This window comes from Diaporthe citri, assembly GCF_014595645.1.
Source record: "Diaporthe citri strain NFHF-8-4 chromosome Unknown scaffold_3, whole genome shotgun sequence".
Lineage (NCBI taxonomy): Eukaryota > Fungi > Ascomycota > Sordariomycetes > Diaporthales > Diaporthaceae > Diaporthe > Diaporthe citri.
Window position 1 is genome coordinate 5,743,947 of NW_025064848.1, and position 13,532 is coordinate 5,757,478.

At 55.5% G+C, this 13,532-nt stretch overlaps 7 protein-coding genes across 7 annotated transcripts; 1 reads left to right on the forward strand and 6 right to left on the reverse strand.

Annotated features, from left to right (window-relative positions):
• Positions 1–154: 154 nt before the first annotated feature.
• Positions 155–1,612, reverse strand: INS49_009100 (uncharacterized protein; the record flags this gene model as incomplete). Its single annotated transcript, XM_043169837.1, has 4 exons — positions 155–269; positions 332–495; positions 564–977; positions 1,058–1,612. 4 exons carry the CDS (start codon positions 1,610–1,612, stop codon positions 155–157), a joined length of 1,248 nt encoding a protein of 415 aa, XP_043027517.1.
• Positions 1,613–1,650: 38 nt separating this feature from the next.
• On the reverse strand, positions 1,651–1,950 carry INS49_009101 (uncharacterized protein; the record flags this gene model as incomplete). Its single annotated transcript, XM_043169838.1, has 1 exon — positions 1,651–1,950. The coding sequence occupies one exon, from the start codon at positions 1,948–1,950 to the stop codon at positions 1,651–1,653; it is 300 nt and encodes a 99-aa protein (XP_043027518.1).
• Positions 1,951–2,488: 538 nt separating this feature from the next.
• Positions 2,489–4,930, reverse strand: INS49_009102 (uncharacterized protein; the record flags this gene model as incomplete). Its single annotated transcript, XM_043169839.1, has 10 exons — positions 2,489–2,644; positions 2,709–2,734; positions 2,814–2,860; positions 2,894–2,917; positions 2,975–3,042; positions 3,103–3,135; positions 3,328–3,365; positions 3,597–3,615; positions 3,675–4,705; positions 4,795–4,930. The coding sequence occupies 10 exons, from the start codon at positions 4,928–4,930 to the stop codon at positions 2,489–2,491; spliced, it is 1,578 nt and encodes a 525-aa protein (XP_043027519.1).
• An 849-nt stretch (positions 4,931–5,779) lies between these two features.
• INS49_009103 (uncharacterized protein) lies at positions 5,780–7,610 on the reverse strand (the record flags this gene model as incomplete). Its single annotated transcript, XM_043169840.1, has 4 exons — positions 5,780–5,892; positions 6,125–6,361; positions 6,551–6,715; positions 6,776–7,610. 4 exons carry the CDS (start codon positions 7,608–7,610, stop codon positions 5,780–5,782), a joined length of 1,350 nt encoding a protein of 449 aa, XP_043027520.1.
• A 2,064-nt stretch (positions 7,611–9,674) lies between these two features.
• Positions 9,675–9,989, reverse strand: INS49_009104 (uncharacterized protein; the record flags this gene model as incomplete). Its single annotated transcript, XM_043169841.1, has 1 exon — positions 9,675–9,989. The coding sequence occupies one exon, from the start codon at positions 9,987–9,989 to the stop codon at positions 9,675–9,677; it is 315 nt and encodes a 104-aa protein (XP_043027521.1).
• Positions 9,990–10,805: 816 nt separating this feature from the next.
• Positions 10,806–12,065, forward strand: INS49_009105 (uncharacterized protein; the record flags this gene model as incomplete). The annotated part of the gene is made up of 5 exons (XM_043169842.1): positions 10,806–11,011; positions 11,046–11,170; positions 11,223–11,386; positions 11,505–11,700; positions 11,758–12,065. The coding sequence occupies 5 exons, from the start codon at positions 10,806–10,808 to the stop codon at positions 12,063–12,065; spliced, it is 999 nt and encodes a 332-aa protein (XP_043027522.1).
• A 141-nt stretch (positions 12,066–12,206) lies between these two features.
• Positions 12,207–13,215, reverse strand: INS49_009106 (uncharacterized protein; the record flags this gene model as incomplete). Its single annotated transcript, XM_043169843.1, has 2 exons — positions 12,207–12,800; positions 13,120–13,215. The coding sequence occupies 2 exons, from the start codon at positions 13,213–13,215 to the stop codon at positions 12,207–12,209; spliced, it is 690 nt and encodes a 229-aa protein (XP_043027523.1).
• Between the last annotated feature and the right edge of the window lie 317 nt (positions 13,216–13,532).

The window sequence follows — 13,532 nt, forward strand, 5'->3', positions numbered from 1 at the left end:
GATAAAACCCTCGATTCCTTCGGGGATAGTCAGATGGTGCTTTTGGTATTATCTCGTTATAGAAAAAGGTGAGACAGCTGGCAAAGTTTACACAAACAAGGTAAGCTCCGGCGTCTTACTTTGCCTCGAAGTTCATCGGCACTCCTCCTGGAGCTTAGCTGACGGTGAAATGCTCCCTCTCGACAGGTTCCTGGAAGTGGCAAGGTCGGGACACCTTGAGATTGTAGAAAAGGCTGGCGATGAGAATCACCAGCTCTGCGTTGGCAAGGCTGCGAAACGCGTGCGTCAGCATAGTTTCTTGTCTTCGGCCCCCCCAGAAAAAATATCTTACTTGATCCCAATACACATCCGGCTTCCCTTGGAGAAGGTATAGATGTGCTCGGCTAGTTGTTTGGATTCGGGTTTCATCCACCGTTCGGGGTTGAATTGTCGTGCGTCTGGTCCGAAGATCTCCTCGCTCATGTTCATGGTGTAGGTAGACATACCAACTACAGTCTGCAGAGTTGGGCTGTGTGGTTAGACATAATCTTCGGCGCAGGAAACGCATTGATTGAAAGACTTACGCCTGGGGGGATAACCTTGCCATCAACAATGAGCGGTTCGCCACCGTCGGGCACTGTGCGAGGCAGGCGGGCAGGCTGCGCAACGGCACACCTCACGGACTCCCTCACCACGGCCATCAGGTAAGGGATCTCCTCCAGCTCGCTCAGCGCCGGCCTGTCGCCCCTCCTCCCGCCGCGGGCCGCCAGCGCCGTCTCGAGCTCGGAGACAAGCCTCTGGTGGATCTGCGGGTCGCCGGTGACGGCCGCGACCGCGTACGTGAGGGTGCTCGCGGTGGTATCTCCCCCCGCGATGATCATGCTCACCGCCTCGCCAGACTTCTGCTCATCGGCCAGGCCCTCGAGGGCATCGAAGACGACGGGGTGGTCCACTTCGCCCTTGTGCTGCTCCCAATGATGCACGGACTCTTCTGCGTACTATTTATTGCTCGGACGTTAGCAAACACATGGGAGTCACAGGGGGTTACGACAGCATAGGAATGGAGATATGAACTCACGTCGAGCACGTGCATGAACTGTCCGACGTCCCCGCCAAAACGGGCCATAAGCCTCCTCGGCATTATCGCAGCGAGCACCCTCAGCACCCAGTACTGCCGCATGTGCTCGATCCCGTCCGCGGTCCCCTCGATGGCGTCGACGCTGCTGGCCTTGAAGCTGTCCCTCGACTCCGCGATCATGCCGGCGGGGCGCGAGAAGGCGAACTGCGCGATGATCTCGGTGGTCAGGGCCCCGAAGGCGTCGTACGCGTCGACGCTGCCGGAGCCCTTGCCGCACAGGCGCAGGATCTTGCCCTCCATGAGCTCGTACTTGTCGTGGATGAGGCCCTCGAGCTTGAAGATGCCGGCCCGCGAGAACATGGGGCTCATCAGCTTGCGCCGCCGGCGGTGGAGCTGCGGGTCGTACTGCCCGAACATGGTCTGGTGGGAGCTGAACGCATCGTAGTAGCTCGGGGCCTTGAGGTACTTTGTGTTCTGGTTGTAGATGGTCTTGTAGAGGCTGACATCGTCGAGATGGAGCTCGTTGGGTCCGATGCGAAGAGCATGTGTTTCCATCAGGGCGTTAGCAGGTCCCGAATCAAGGGTTAGGATGTTTACTCACTGTATTCCTTGTGAAGCCTCTCGTACACCTTCTCGGGATATGCGCCCTTCTCCGAGGTAATCTTGAATTCCCAGTCCCTGGAAATAGCCGCTTCCCGTGGGCCTGGAAACTTTGCCAGAGGATGGAAATGCACACGATAGATAGAGCGCAGCCAAGTGTAGACCAGTCGGAAGAGGCCAAATGTGACCAGTAAAATGCCCCCGCGTGCCAAAGTGGACATGGACAGGATCTGTGACGATGTCGGGATCAAATCCAGTCTAAGTTCGGTGGCGCTTGTGGATAGGACAGCCATTGTTTGTAAGTTTTGGTGGGACAGGGATTCGGAGGAGGTGGCTGCGTAATGCTTATGCTCTAATTGACGGTTTCTGCATATTATAAATATTCTCACTCTTATGTTATGATTTAAGCAGTCCGGGTCTCTGCCACTTCACATTCAAGTCCTGGTGGCTCGGACATCGGACATCTTCGAGCATCTCGGAGTGTGGCGGTTCCGGGCTGCGTCGAGCGTCGCCCAGTCCCCACCGCGTACACCATTACGATGGTATCACGGACGGCGCGGGATGCGAGTTCTAGCGTCCCCGGAATTGCTTTTAACAGCGAGAAGCCCAAGCCAAGATTGTCCATGATGGCATTCTGCGACCGTCCGAGTCAACTTGCCTCCTGAATGTGTTACACTGCGTTGGAAGCGAAGGAGTAGAGCCCGGAAATTGTGTTTACTATCCTTGTTGCTTATGCACCGCTTGCATGCGCAGATCTCAACGTGCCGTCTTGGTTGCAGTTACCCGATACACCACAACACTCAATTCATCATCGTCTTCGTCGCCGGTCTTTCATAAACTGTCCGGCTTAGAGGCCGAGAAGTCCGCCTCCCCCTTGACCACCACCTCCTCCGAGTCCGAGAAGCCCACCGCCTCCGCCTCCGCCTCCGCCTCCTTTCTTGCCGCCCTTGCCCTGCTGCGGCCCGCCGAGTCCACCCAGCACGCCTCCTAGAAGACCTCGAAAGTGCGTCAGCTTTATGTCGTACAACAGTGTGGATCACATGACACTTACCGCCGACTCCGTCTCCGACTCCGCCGCTGTGCGACATTGTTAGCATTGAACACCGGGAGAAGAATTGAGGGCACCCCAGAGGATAGAAGGTCTATGAAAGCCAACACAGGCAGACGTCGCTGAACCTCGCCGGTGAAGGTGCGCGGACGTTCCTAGGCAAACATCAATCGAATCTAGAGACTTACACGACATCTCCGACGCCGCCAAGGCTGTAATATTGTTAGAATCATGATACTTCGAGCAATCAAGAGCAAGGCTCAACTCACAGGTCTCCTTGGCCGACTTTGCCGACGCCCTTTCCTAGGCCGCCAGTGATACCGCCGACAGCGTCGCCCTTTTGCGCAGGTTAGTATGCGATTCGAATCAGTGTATTGACCGGGCAGTTTTAACGTACGACACCCCGGCCGGCTCCGCCGACGATTCCGCCCTGAGTTACACGAGTTAGCCTCACATTTCACAACATTCGGAGCTGGTGCAGTATCTCGATAGTAAAGGGGACTAATCATGGTGACCACCTGGCGGGTTCCCAATGAAATCGAAAATGTTTGGTGAGAATAATCGAGGATTTTCCGGAGTATTTAATAACCAAGGATAGGGTGGTGAAACAGTTGGTACTTACGACTGGTCCTGGAAGGCTGTCTCCGAGGCCGCCGACAGCTGCAAAATCGCCCGGTTGTTAGTGTTGTTTCTCACTCTGCGTCGACAGTATCCACGAAGCAGACTTCTGCAGACTCTTCCTCGGGCCTGACGTCTCAGCGAGCCGCTGGAGCGCACCCTCTGAGAGCGGCTGGCCTCGAGACAGCACTACTTTGGGTTTCGGGGGTGGTGGTTGTGTCTTTGGTGGTGGTGGTTGTTGTTGTGGCTTTGGTGGTGGTGGTTTTTGCTTACTTCCTCCGACGGTGTCTCCCTGTAACTGTTGTCAGTTTCTGTCTGTGGATCGAGAGCCGAAGTCTTGGGATAACTCACCAATCCCTTTCCAACTCCTCCAACGGTGTCTCCGAGCCCCTTGGTCGCGCCGCCAACGGTGCCGCCAAGATCGCCACGGCCAAGAGCACCGGTTGTGTCGCCCAGCGTCTGGCCCAGCCCGCCTGTGGCAGCACCAAGAGTCTTGCCAGCACCGCGGGTCGCGCCGTCGACGGCCTTGCCAGCGACAGGCAGGCCCTTGCCGATATCGCCGATAGTCATGACGCCCTGCTGGCCGACGTTGCCGACAGTGTCCAACGCGCCCTTTCCGGCCTTGCCAACGCCGCCGATCGCGCCGCCCTGTCCTTGACCTTGGCCCTGGCCCTGCTGCCGCTGGAGGGCCTGCTGCTGCTGCTTGAGGGCCTCCTCCTTCTTGCGCTGGGCGAGGATCTGGTGCGTGGGGATCTGGGCGTCCTCCGAGTAGATCTTCTGCTTCTTGGGCGCCGCCTGCGCCTGCGCCGGCACGGACTTCTTGACGGCGGCCTGTGGCTGCTGGGGCAGGTCCTCCACCGCGGGCTGCTCTGGGGCCTTGACGGCGGCCTTGGGCACCTTGCGCACGAGGGGCTTCTTGTCCGTGACGCCGGGGATCTCCTCGCCGCGCGACAGGGCGGCGGCCATGTCGTACTTGGGCGTGTGCCTGATCTTCTTCTTCTTCTTCTTCTTCTCCGTCGTGGCTTCCGACGGCGGGACGTCCACGGCGGCCGAGTCCTTGACTGCCTTCTTCGCTTCGGCGGCGGTCTTGCTTACCGATGGCTTGGAAGCCGAGGTCGACTTCTTGACCGGCGCATGGTCCTTGATGTCGGAGGTCTGGGGCAGGTTTGGCTTGGGCTTAGATGCCGCAGCTTTGATGGCCTGCCTTGATGATGTCTTTGCCTCGGCTGTCTTGTCCTGAGATACCTTCACGGCATCATCGGCCGCCGGCTTCCTTGATGACACCTTTCTGACGGCATCGTCCGTTGACTTTTTGGCAGCAGTGACCTTCTTCACCGCATCATCTGCTGAAGGCTTCTTGGGCGTCTTATTTGCGGTTGAGGCTAGGGACGGTCCGTATTAGCGTGTGGATCTTTTTTGTGACAGACTAACAAGACGAGACCGTGAGGGACTGGAAGACAAGGTGGCTTACCCTGGAGAGTGGCTGCTTTCTTCAGCTGGGCAATCTCCTTCTGCAGCGCCTCATTCTGTTTCTGCAGTGCGGCTTCTTTCTTGAGGCGAGCCACCTCTCGCTGCAACTGCTCGTTCTGTTTCAGAATATCCGCCATATCGATTTGAATTAGGGCAACACTGAGTCTGGCTGAGAGAAAAACATCCAAAACATAGAAACTCGAACGGGCTCTTGAGGTAGAGGTGTGGCTGAGGATATGAACATATGTAAATCGAAGGCTGACCGGTGACGTAGGGCGCCACGGCGGGTCGAAGGGGGTGGGCATGAGGTGTGATGAGATGACAGCTGGGGTCTGGTGCCGGTGACGTCGGGCGCGGGCGCTGCGGTGAAGCTGATTCGCCTACGCGACACCACCTTCATGCACGATGCACATCGCGCCTCGAACTCACTCGCCACACCTGGGCCTAGCTGACGCAGGCCACCGGCCACTCACGTCGCCCAGGCATGCTGTCCACGGGATAACGAGCCCCCTTGTCACCGCAATCATACACCCGCCCAAGCCACACGATAGCTGTGGGGATCTTCGCTCATCGCGATCACCGGCCGAGACAAGTGCTGCACAAAGACACACCAGGCTCCCGCACCCACACCTGCAGTTGACCGGCAGGACGGCCTGAGACAGGACGTGCAGAATCAGGAATTGTGGCGCCTCGACATCACTTTCTCCTCTTTTTTCTCGCAGTGGTTTAGCCTACTTGGGCTTCGGGCGTGGACACCATGTCACTCGCAGCAGGGGTGCGTCAGGTCTGGACCCTTCTCCGGCCCCGATGCCCTCGAATCTTGTCTTGTAGCTCCGCTTCCCCGTTGCTTTTGGACGGCCAAACCTGGATTACGAGTTCCCCAGATGATGCTCAGAGGTAGGCAACATAAGTAGGTCATGATCCGTCTATCTAGTTGTACTCCATCTCAGCCGAGCGGCTGCCCATATTTCCTCCAAATGCGCGGGCTATTGGTGAGCATATCGAACGATGGCCTGCAGTTCCATGACGAGGACCGAATTCCCGGGGTCGGGCTTTTCGGTGAAGAACCGAGGCTCGGGTATCGATGACATGTCGACATCTGCACAAGGAACACAATGGAAGGGCACTAACGTCCCATCGTGAGAGCTGGATAAAAAGTCTATATAGTAGACCGCATTCCATGTATACCCAAGTACACAAACACATTGCTTGTCTTCAATCTAGTTGCTCTCCCCACAGCATCTCTTCAATACATGTCCGTTATCCCCTGTTACCCCAAGCCCTCAGGCTATCTCTATAGTCGCCACCCTGCCACATCTCATACCACTCACGCATCAGCACATCCTTAGCACCGCTCTCCTCCAAACGCCGTGCATCCCACATGATGTAACCCCATAAACGAAGTTGCTTCGGAATGAAAATGCCAAACAGGTTGCTATACGCCTCGCTCCAGATGAGAACCCACGCCAGCGGCGGTGAATCCAGGTCGTCTCCTCGGAAGGTCATCGGCCGACCCTCGTCCTGGGCGGCATCACGCTCCGAATAGGACCTCTCCCACCTCTGATGCACTGCAGCATTGGGAGTCAGTTATCAAATCCCTAAGGAATAAAGTCACTGGGATATAGAATGGAACAGGCCACAGGGTGCCCGTGGCGTGTCTCAAAACCTGCAGCCTGGTACCGCCTCTGAGGTACAGGCTACAGATAGGAGATCGTTGCTCTTCAGGGGGTTAAAAATGGAATCCATAAGCTGCTTACTGTCGGTGTTCCCGGTTATGTCGTCGAGCCACGTGTCCGATACGAAGTGGTGCATGTTGGCGCTTAGGGTATCCACGAGCTCGTCGTGGTCCTGGATGGGCAACACCGACGCCAGGAGTGGAAGGCCCTGGCTCACGAGGAAGTTGCGGAAGAAAGACCTCGTGCCTGTCAACCGTGTCAGCACGATTGGGATCTAGCCAATATCGGATGCCACAGCCAACGTACGGGCTTGTTCAAGATCAAACGCATCTTCCGGGCCCCCGAGTGGTGAGTGGCTGTGAAGTCTGTCGTTGTTGGGGTTGAGGTCGTCAGAGACCTGCGAGAGCCTCTGCTCGTACTTCTCTTGGAAGAAAGCGTTGATGCACAGGATCTCCTCGACCTCCCAAGGCTCGTACCTCGAGAGGAATCGGAGACATCTCAGGTTTCTTGGTCGGTTGGCCGATAAGTTGTCGTCCTTGAGCCTGTTGCCGAACACATCACACAGTATCTGGAAACGGTACATGGCTCTCTGAATCCGCATGCGCTCCGTACAGCTGAGGCCGGGTACTGTAGCCGACGTGCCGATGTTTCCCAAAGCCCAGGATGTGTATTGTTCCACCAGGGGCTCAACTGTTGAGGTGTGGAACGTCGCCATCTGAACAGCTTCCGGCAGACTGATGGAATGGATCCAGGCATTGCAGGGCAGCTCCTCCACCTTCTTCCGGTAGGATTCCAGGAAGGGCCACACTATGCTGGACTCACGACGCATCTTCATCGCGTCGCGGCGTTGCCTCTGAAAGTCGTCCTGCATGGCGGCCTGCGCCGTGGACGCGTCGAGGAACGCATCCCCGAGACCAAGTATCAGACAGTTCGCGATGAAGTTCTTCGGCTCGCTCTGGAATAGGGAATAGAATATTGGGGACGCGCGGATTATAGCGCCGAGAGATGCCAGGCTGGGGAGGCAGAACATGATTTGCCGCTGGATCTCGACGGGCAGGCTTTCGATGCATTTAGCCGGCGAACCGAGACCCTCGCCCGCCTCGCTGTCGGATCCCTGTCTCTGCAGATCGTTCGAATCCATGGGTAATAATCTGATGTATGAGAGATCGAAAGGTGAGGTTGTGGAAGAGCTGGGTTTGATATGAGCTGTTTAGTATCTGGTGGAGAACCCCCTCTCTGTCATAGAGTCGACTTCCCCATAGAACGTGCTGATGCATGATAGGTCCCCCGTTGACTAAGAGCGTGCACAACGCATCTGAGGCGTAGGTATGGTGCACTGCGGGGAACGTACACAAAATTGCTTGGCTGGGGTCCAATGTGGCACCGTCGCCCGTTCAAGTGACCAAAGCTAATGTAAGATCGGCTCAACAAGGCGAACAGCTGGAGCTTTTCAGAGCCTGACGGCTATGCCCGGTGACCAGGATCTAGGTTTATATACCAGTTTTGGAAGGCTGCATATAATGCAGTCCGATTGAAGCAGTTCTTCAAGGTCTCATCATCCAATCTGGGTAGCACGTGAGAAGGACCCGCTCGCTCCGTACTTCTTTTCGTTAGGCAAGGCGTCTCTTCACCTCATGCCTTTAGATGGGTTCCATGGCCGTGTGGAGACACAGAAAGGAGGTGCATCTGTTGGTATGCCGTCATTGCGATTAAGCCATGACACTCCATGGACTAATCTTATCTTATACTTAGATATACACGGTAGTCAGAGATATCCTCCACGAGGGTCCTCATGAAATCCCCTGTCTCTCAAACTGAGCGCTATCTGACAATCTTCTAGGTGTCGAGGACATATAATCCACTTGAAACAAAGACGCCAATGCAATCGAAACCACAGCTTTCTACTGAAAATGTTCAATTAGCACCATCGTCATCTGAGCTCCAGGTTTTGTTACTCGAGCGGTTGTAATGATGCCATCCATGACGGAAATCATCTTCTCGTAACCCTTCAATCTTCTACAATCAAAGTTACATGGGGTCTTGCGAATGTAATAACTCTAGATAGAACAGACAGCTGACTTTAATTAGGTCATTGGATTTCAAGGCCTCCGACTTTGTGCTCCTTTTTGCGGCGTATAGTCAACTCGCAAATAAAAAAACAGCGTCTTTGTCAAGGTGCTCTCGGCAATGAAACCACACGGTCTAACCAGAAGCAGCAAATGTTTCTACACTGCGATGCATTGAAGCCCCCTTTTGACCAGATGAACAACCTGGTTCATGTGCATCGAAGCTCTGCTGACTCCAGATCGTTGTTGACCGGCAAGTCTTCGAGCACCCACACCACACACCACAAACCATGTTCGCAGAAAGTTTCTTTGGGATCCTCAGGTCAATCATCTAGCCTTTCAGTATCTTTATTGATACTACTTCGAGCTCTCTGCTAGTCAATTGCATCCCAACCCAAGGTTTGCGAGTATCCAATGGTGCCTCTCCACCGCCGGCCATGTCCAGGAAATGGGTGAGGGCGTCTTGAGGAGCTGGCAAGAAGCAGACCCACAACGCAGGTTCCCATACCCCGCGAGGGCACCTCTCTACGTCTCCTTCGCGCTGAAGAGCTCCGGTTCTGCGGCCGACTTGTTGCGAGACGCGGGAAGCTTCCTAGCAGCACAGGTTATCAGCTACCGGCGCTATCGCCGCTGTGGGCATAGCAACCCTCTCACTGCCTCGCCCGCGCGGATCGTACTCTCGGGCAGGAGTTTGTTTCTCCCTGATCAGGTGCTCGGCGTATCTACTTGGGTGCCCAACGTGTGGCCAAAAAGTTCAGCTTGACATGAGCCTGGTCGTAGAAAGGAGTGCGATTCTACGACAGTAGACCTTTAGAGGAGTCACACCTGGAGAGTCCTTGAACCGGAAAGTGTGTGTGGAGAGAGCATATGTTTGTTCACGATGGGATTGCGTGCTGGCCATAATTTAGGGAGGCCAGTCTGGTCTCCAACAACATCAATCTGAACAGGCGCCATGGGTCACTGGTTAAACAGCTGTTACATTATGATATTCTCAAGTTCGCAAAATCTAATTCGACTTCAGATGCCTTTACCTCGCCAGGTACTCCGATATTTCTGCATACGGTGACAAATTCGACCAGACATGCTTGCGACTGACGAAAGGTGGTTCCATTCTTGATAGTGATACCATCGGGTCCGAATCAGTAATGCTGGAGAGGGAAAAAGTTGAAGTTGCGCATGTAGAACAACATCTCCGTGACATAGCTTATCGCGCCTCCCTGCTCCACCACCCTTCCCTTGGGCCTGTGAATATTTGGTTCGACTTCAAGTTCGATCTCCCTCGACTTGTCCGCCACAACTCTTGGCCAAGTCTGGACCCGGATCGTCTCGGGTCGGGTAGACACCTCCTCTCGCACCTCCACAGCCGCGAAGGCGACCTTCTTCTGTTTCTTGATTTCCATGCCAGTGGGGTCGGATTCAGGTCGGATGGGATCGGGATTTTCGCGAATGCCCATTTTCATCTAGACGTATCGTTTGAGGAACGACTTTTTCGAACGTTGGACGAGATGAGCCTGAAGATTAGGCCCAGTTGAGTTGCCGAAGATGGGACGAGGACCAGTGTGCAGCTGGCTGAGGGAACAGCGGAGCAGCACTCGATCGAAATCAGGGTGTGAATTGTTTGTGACAACTGATTTGAACCAGGTAAGAATTTGAATTGCCACTGGGGGAGTGAAACTCTGATAGAGTGATCAACAAGTTGCACTTGTCCGTTGTCAGGCACCCCGGGGCAACGTCAGATTTGGGTGCAAGTCAAAGACAACTTTAGGCCCAAGAAAACGAAATGAGAATAAGGCGTCCATTTTCAATACAATTCCGAAGGCGAATTTAATGATGAGAGGGATCACTTCATCCATCTCTTGTGTCGGGGACGCTGACATGTCAGCCTCGCGTGCTGACCGTCAGCCAATCCGCCACCGACCATCACCGAGGCTGCATCACAGCACCCGTGCTCGCCACGGTGGCCACCACGCGTCGGCATCGCAATCGCACAGTTCATCCCAAGAATAGCAAACCCCTTGGATGCGAAGTCGAAGCGGCGCCAGCCAAGGATGGACCGCGCTTCAGACGGACGATCTTTACCACGACAAGCAACGACGTTTCAGATCTCGGGGTGAATCAGAACAGGGGCGAAGGGCAACGTCGGGGGTATCGGGGATCTTATAACAAACACGCAGCGTCAGGTCCGCCGCCTTACGAAAAAATGCTGCTGACCCGCGATCGAGAGGCGCCAAGCCAAAAAGTCATAAAACTATCCCCATTTCTACATCAGAATGCACCACCACAAGGGACCATCCGTCAAACGCGTGCGCCTCGACAGCAGCACCCTGCGCCAACGAGAGCTCCTGCGAGCCGAAGCTGTCTGGCAGAGAAGCACGGATTACCGCCGCTACCTGGTCGTGGTCTACGCGCTAGCATTTCTGTCGCTTTTCCACTTCCTCTCCGGCTCAGGCTTTTTCTCACAAGTCCTGCAAGATGGGTGGCGTGCCCTCCGTCCCCACTGATCCGAACAGGACCCTCGAGGTCATTGGCGCGGGCTACTCCCGCACCGGGACCTCGTCGATGGCGATTGCGCTTGAGAAGCTTCTGGATGGGCCCGTGTGCCACGGCGGCTCGCAGATGCTGGGCAGAGAGGATAGTACGTGTCGAGTGATGTGCCACGTGTGGGACTCGGCTGACCATGGGGACAGGCTACGTCCAGAAGTGGATCGAGGTCTACAGGCAGCGCGACGCCGGCAACCGCCCTGCGTTGATGAAGGCCCTGCGTGAGGCGACAAGAGGGTTCGTCGGTGTCACCGATGTCCCTGCTGTCGACTTCATTGGGGAGCTGATCGAGCTCTACCCCAACGTCAAAGTGAGTCGTGCCTGTCCACCCCATGCTTGCTTGTCGTCTTCCACCTCTTGTCACCATACCCCATCAGCACGGAAGCTCCAGGAGTGGGACAGTTTTTGACAGACATTGTTTTGAACAGGTCATGGGCGTCAGGCGAGACCCAGATGCTTGGTGGAAGAGCATGGGCAACCTGAACAAGGTGTCATCACCATGGTGGCTGCCGTACTTCCTGGCCCCAATGCCGACGTGGCGGTGGTTCCCCGCCTTCATCGAGGGTATCAGAGGACGAGGAAAGCTGGGAGCCAAGGTCTCCGGGAACGCCGTTCCTGGCCCTCGTATGTCCCTCTCCACCGCGCATTCAATCATGAAGCTTGCTGACCAGTCCTCCCTAGACCTCATCGCACTCCACAACAAGACGGTAGAAAAGAAGACGCCACCCGGGCAGATGTACTGGATGGAGATCACTGACGGCTGGGCCCCGTTGTGCAAGATGCTGAACAAGCCCGTGCCCAAGGAGCCCTTCCCTCGGGTCAACGACGCCGCGGCGCTCAACGAGCTGATCAAAGGGATGATGCTGGCGACTGCAGGTGTATGGCTTGCAATCACAGTCGTGCTTTTCACCGTAATTTACTACGGGGCGAGGTCGGGCATTTTATTGCCGTCAAGAGCTGGTTCATTTGTTGTACTGTCTGCCAACTAGAAAGCTGTCCTCTTCAAAGATAGATAAAACAGCGCGTAAGGATGTTGTTGGTGTTCTAGACTGGTCCTTCAGGCCACCACAATTGGATTCAAAAAACCAAAGTTTCCATGCACACTAGCCAGTGCGCGACCAACCAGACCCTCAACAGCCCTTACTACCATCGTGCCGGATGACGACGTTCCACCCACCCGGCTGGAAGATCTGGCCACCAGTCACAAGTGATTTATCCCTGATGGTCCAGAAACACTGGCGCGTGATGTCCACCGCAGCCGTGGTGAGCTCAGACCACGAGTGCAACTCCTTCCGCTCGTCGTTGTCATTGCACCACCAGATGGACGCGCCGTACTCGCAGCTCACCCTGCTGCAGAATCCGGGACCGGGTGGGATGGCGGGTTTGCCCTCGAGGCTGTTGAGGTAACTGATGCCGTCGAGGATTATCATGTACGCGGCGGGCTCCCACCGCTTGGTGCAGACGTTGCAGTAGCCGCAGTTGCTCGGGACGTCGGCCATCGAATCGAAGGAGGGGGAGGAGTCTGGGAGGGCCGTAGTGGCTTTGGAGGACTCATACTCGTGCAGGAGATCGTCGTAGTCGGGATTGATTTCGGTGAGCCGCTTGTAGACTTCCTGGACGGTGCCGTTGACAAGGACGGTGGACGTCGCGTTGCCAGGGATGGACTCGACGGCCCACGTGATATCCATGACGCTGTACTTGGGGTCCGGAGGAGGGAATGGCACCTATTGAAAGCTTCAGGTTAACTTCGAGGAATCTGCCGTTGCCGCGTGGCCACTAAAGGCGCAACGCGCAGGGCTGGCAAATACGCACATGAGAAGCTGCCGCCAGCACGAGAGCAGTGGAGACTGCGATGAAGATGGCGATTGGTGTCATTGTGACGAAGGGTGCTTAAGCAGCTGGTGAGAGGAGAACGAGTTGTTTGAATGGTCACGTCCACCTGAGCTTCTCGATGTGTGAAGCAGGAGTCGTGTGCCGATAAAACACTTTTTCCGATGATCAAAGAAGGGAAAATGGTAACCTGTTTCCGAAATGCAAGCGTACTGCTAAACGGTTCTCAAGACCACTGTGGGGTCGACTCAATTGATGCTTGACTTGAAGTGCGATGTTAATCAACTCTTTCGCGAAGGAGATCAACATCTTGACAATCTGTGGTGTTCTCCATTTCGCTCAATGCTTCCTGTGAGATTGAGATTTCCAATGTTGAGAAATCCCTTTGTTCCCTGCTACCTAAGGTAAGGTAGGCACTGAGCAGCCAACCAGAACTTGTGGGGCTTTGGACCACTTGTGCAGTATCAATGATTCAGGGCAAGCACGATGCTGGCATCCCGCTCTTTCCACACCGTGAGAATCGCGTCTCTCAGCCTCGCATCGAGCGACCCCGGGCTCCTGTTCGAGTGGGCAAGACGAGCAACGATTGTGCAAATTCAAAATCAGCGGTATAAAGTTCCGCGGTC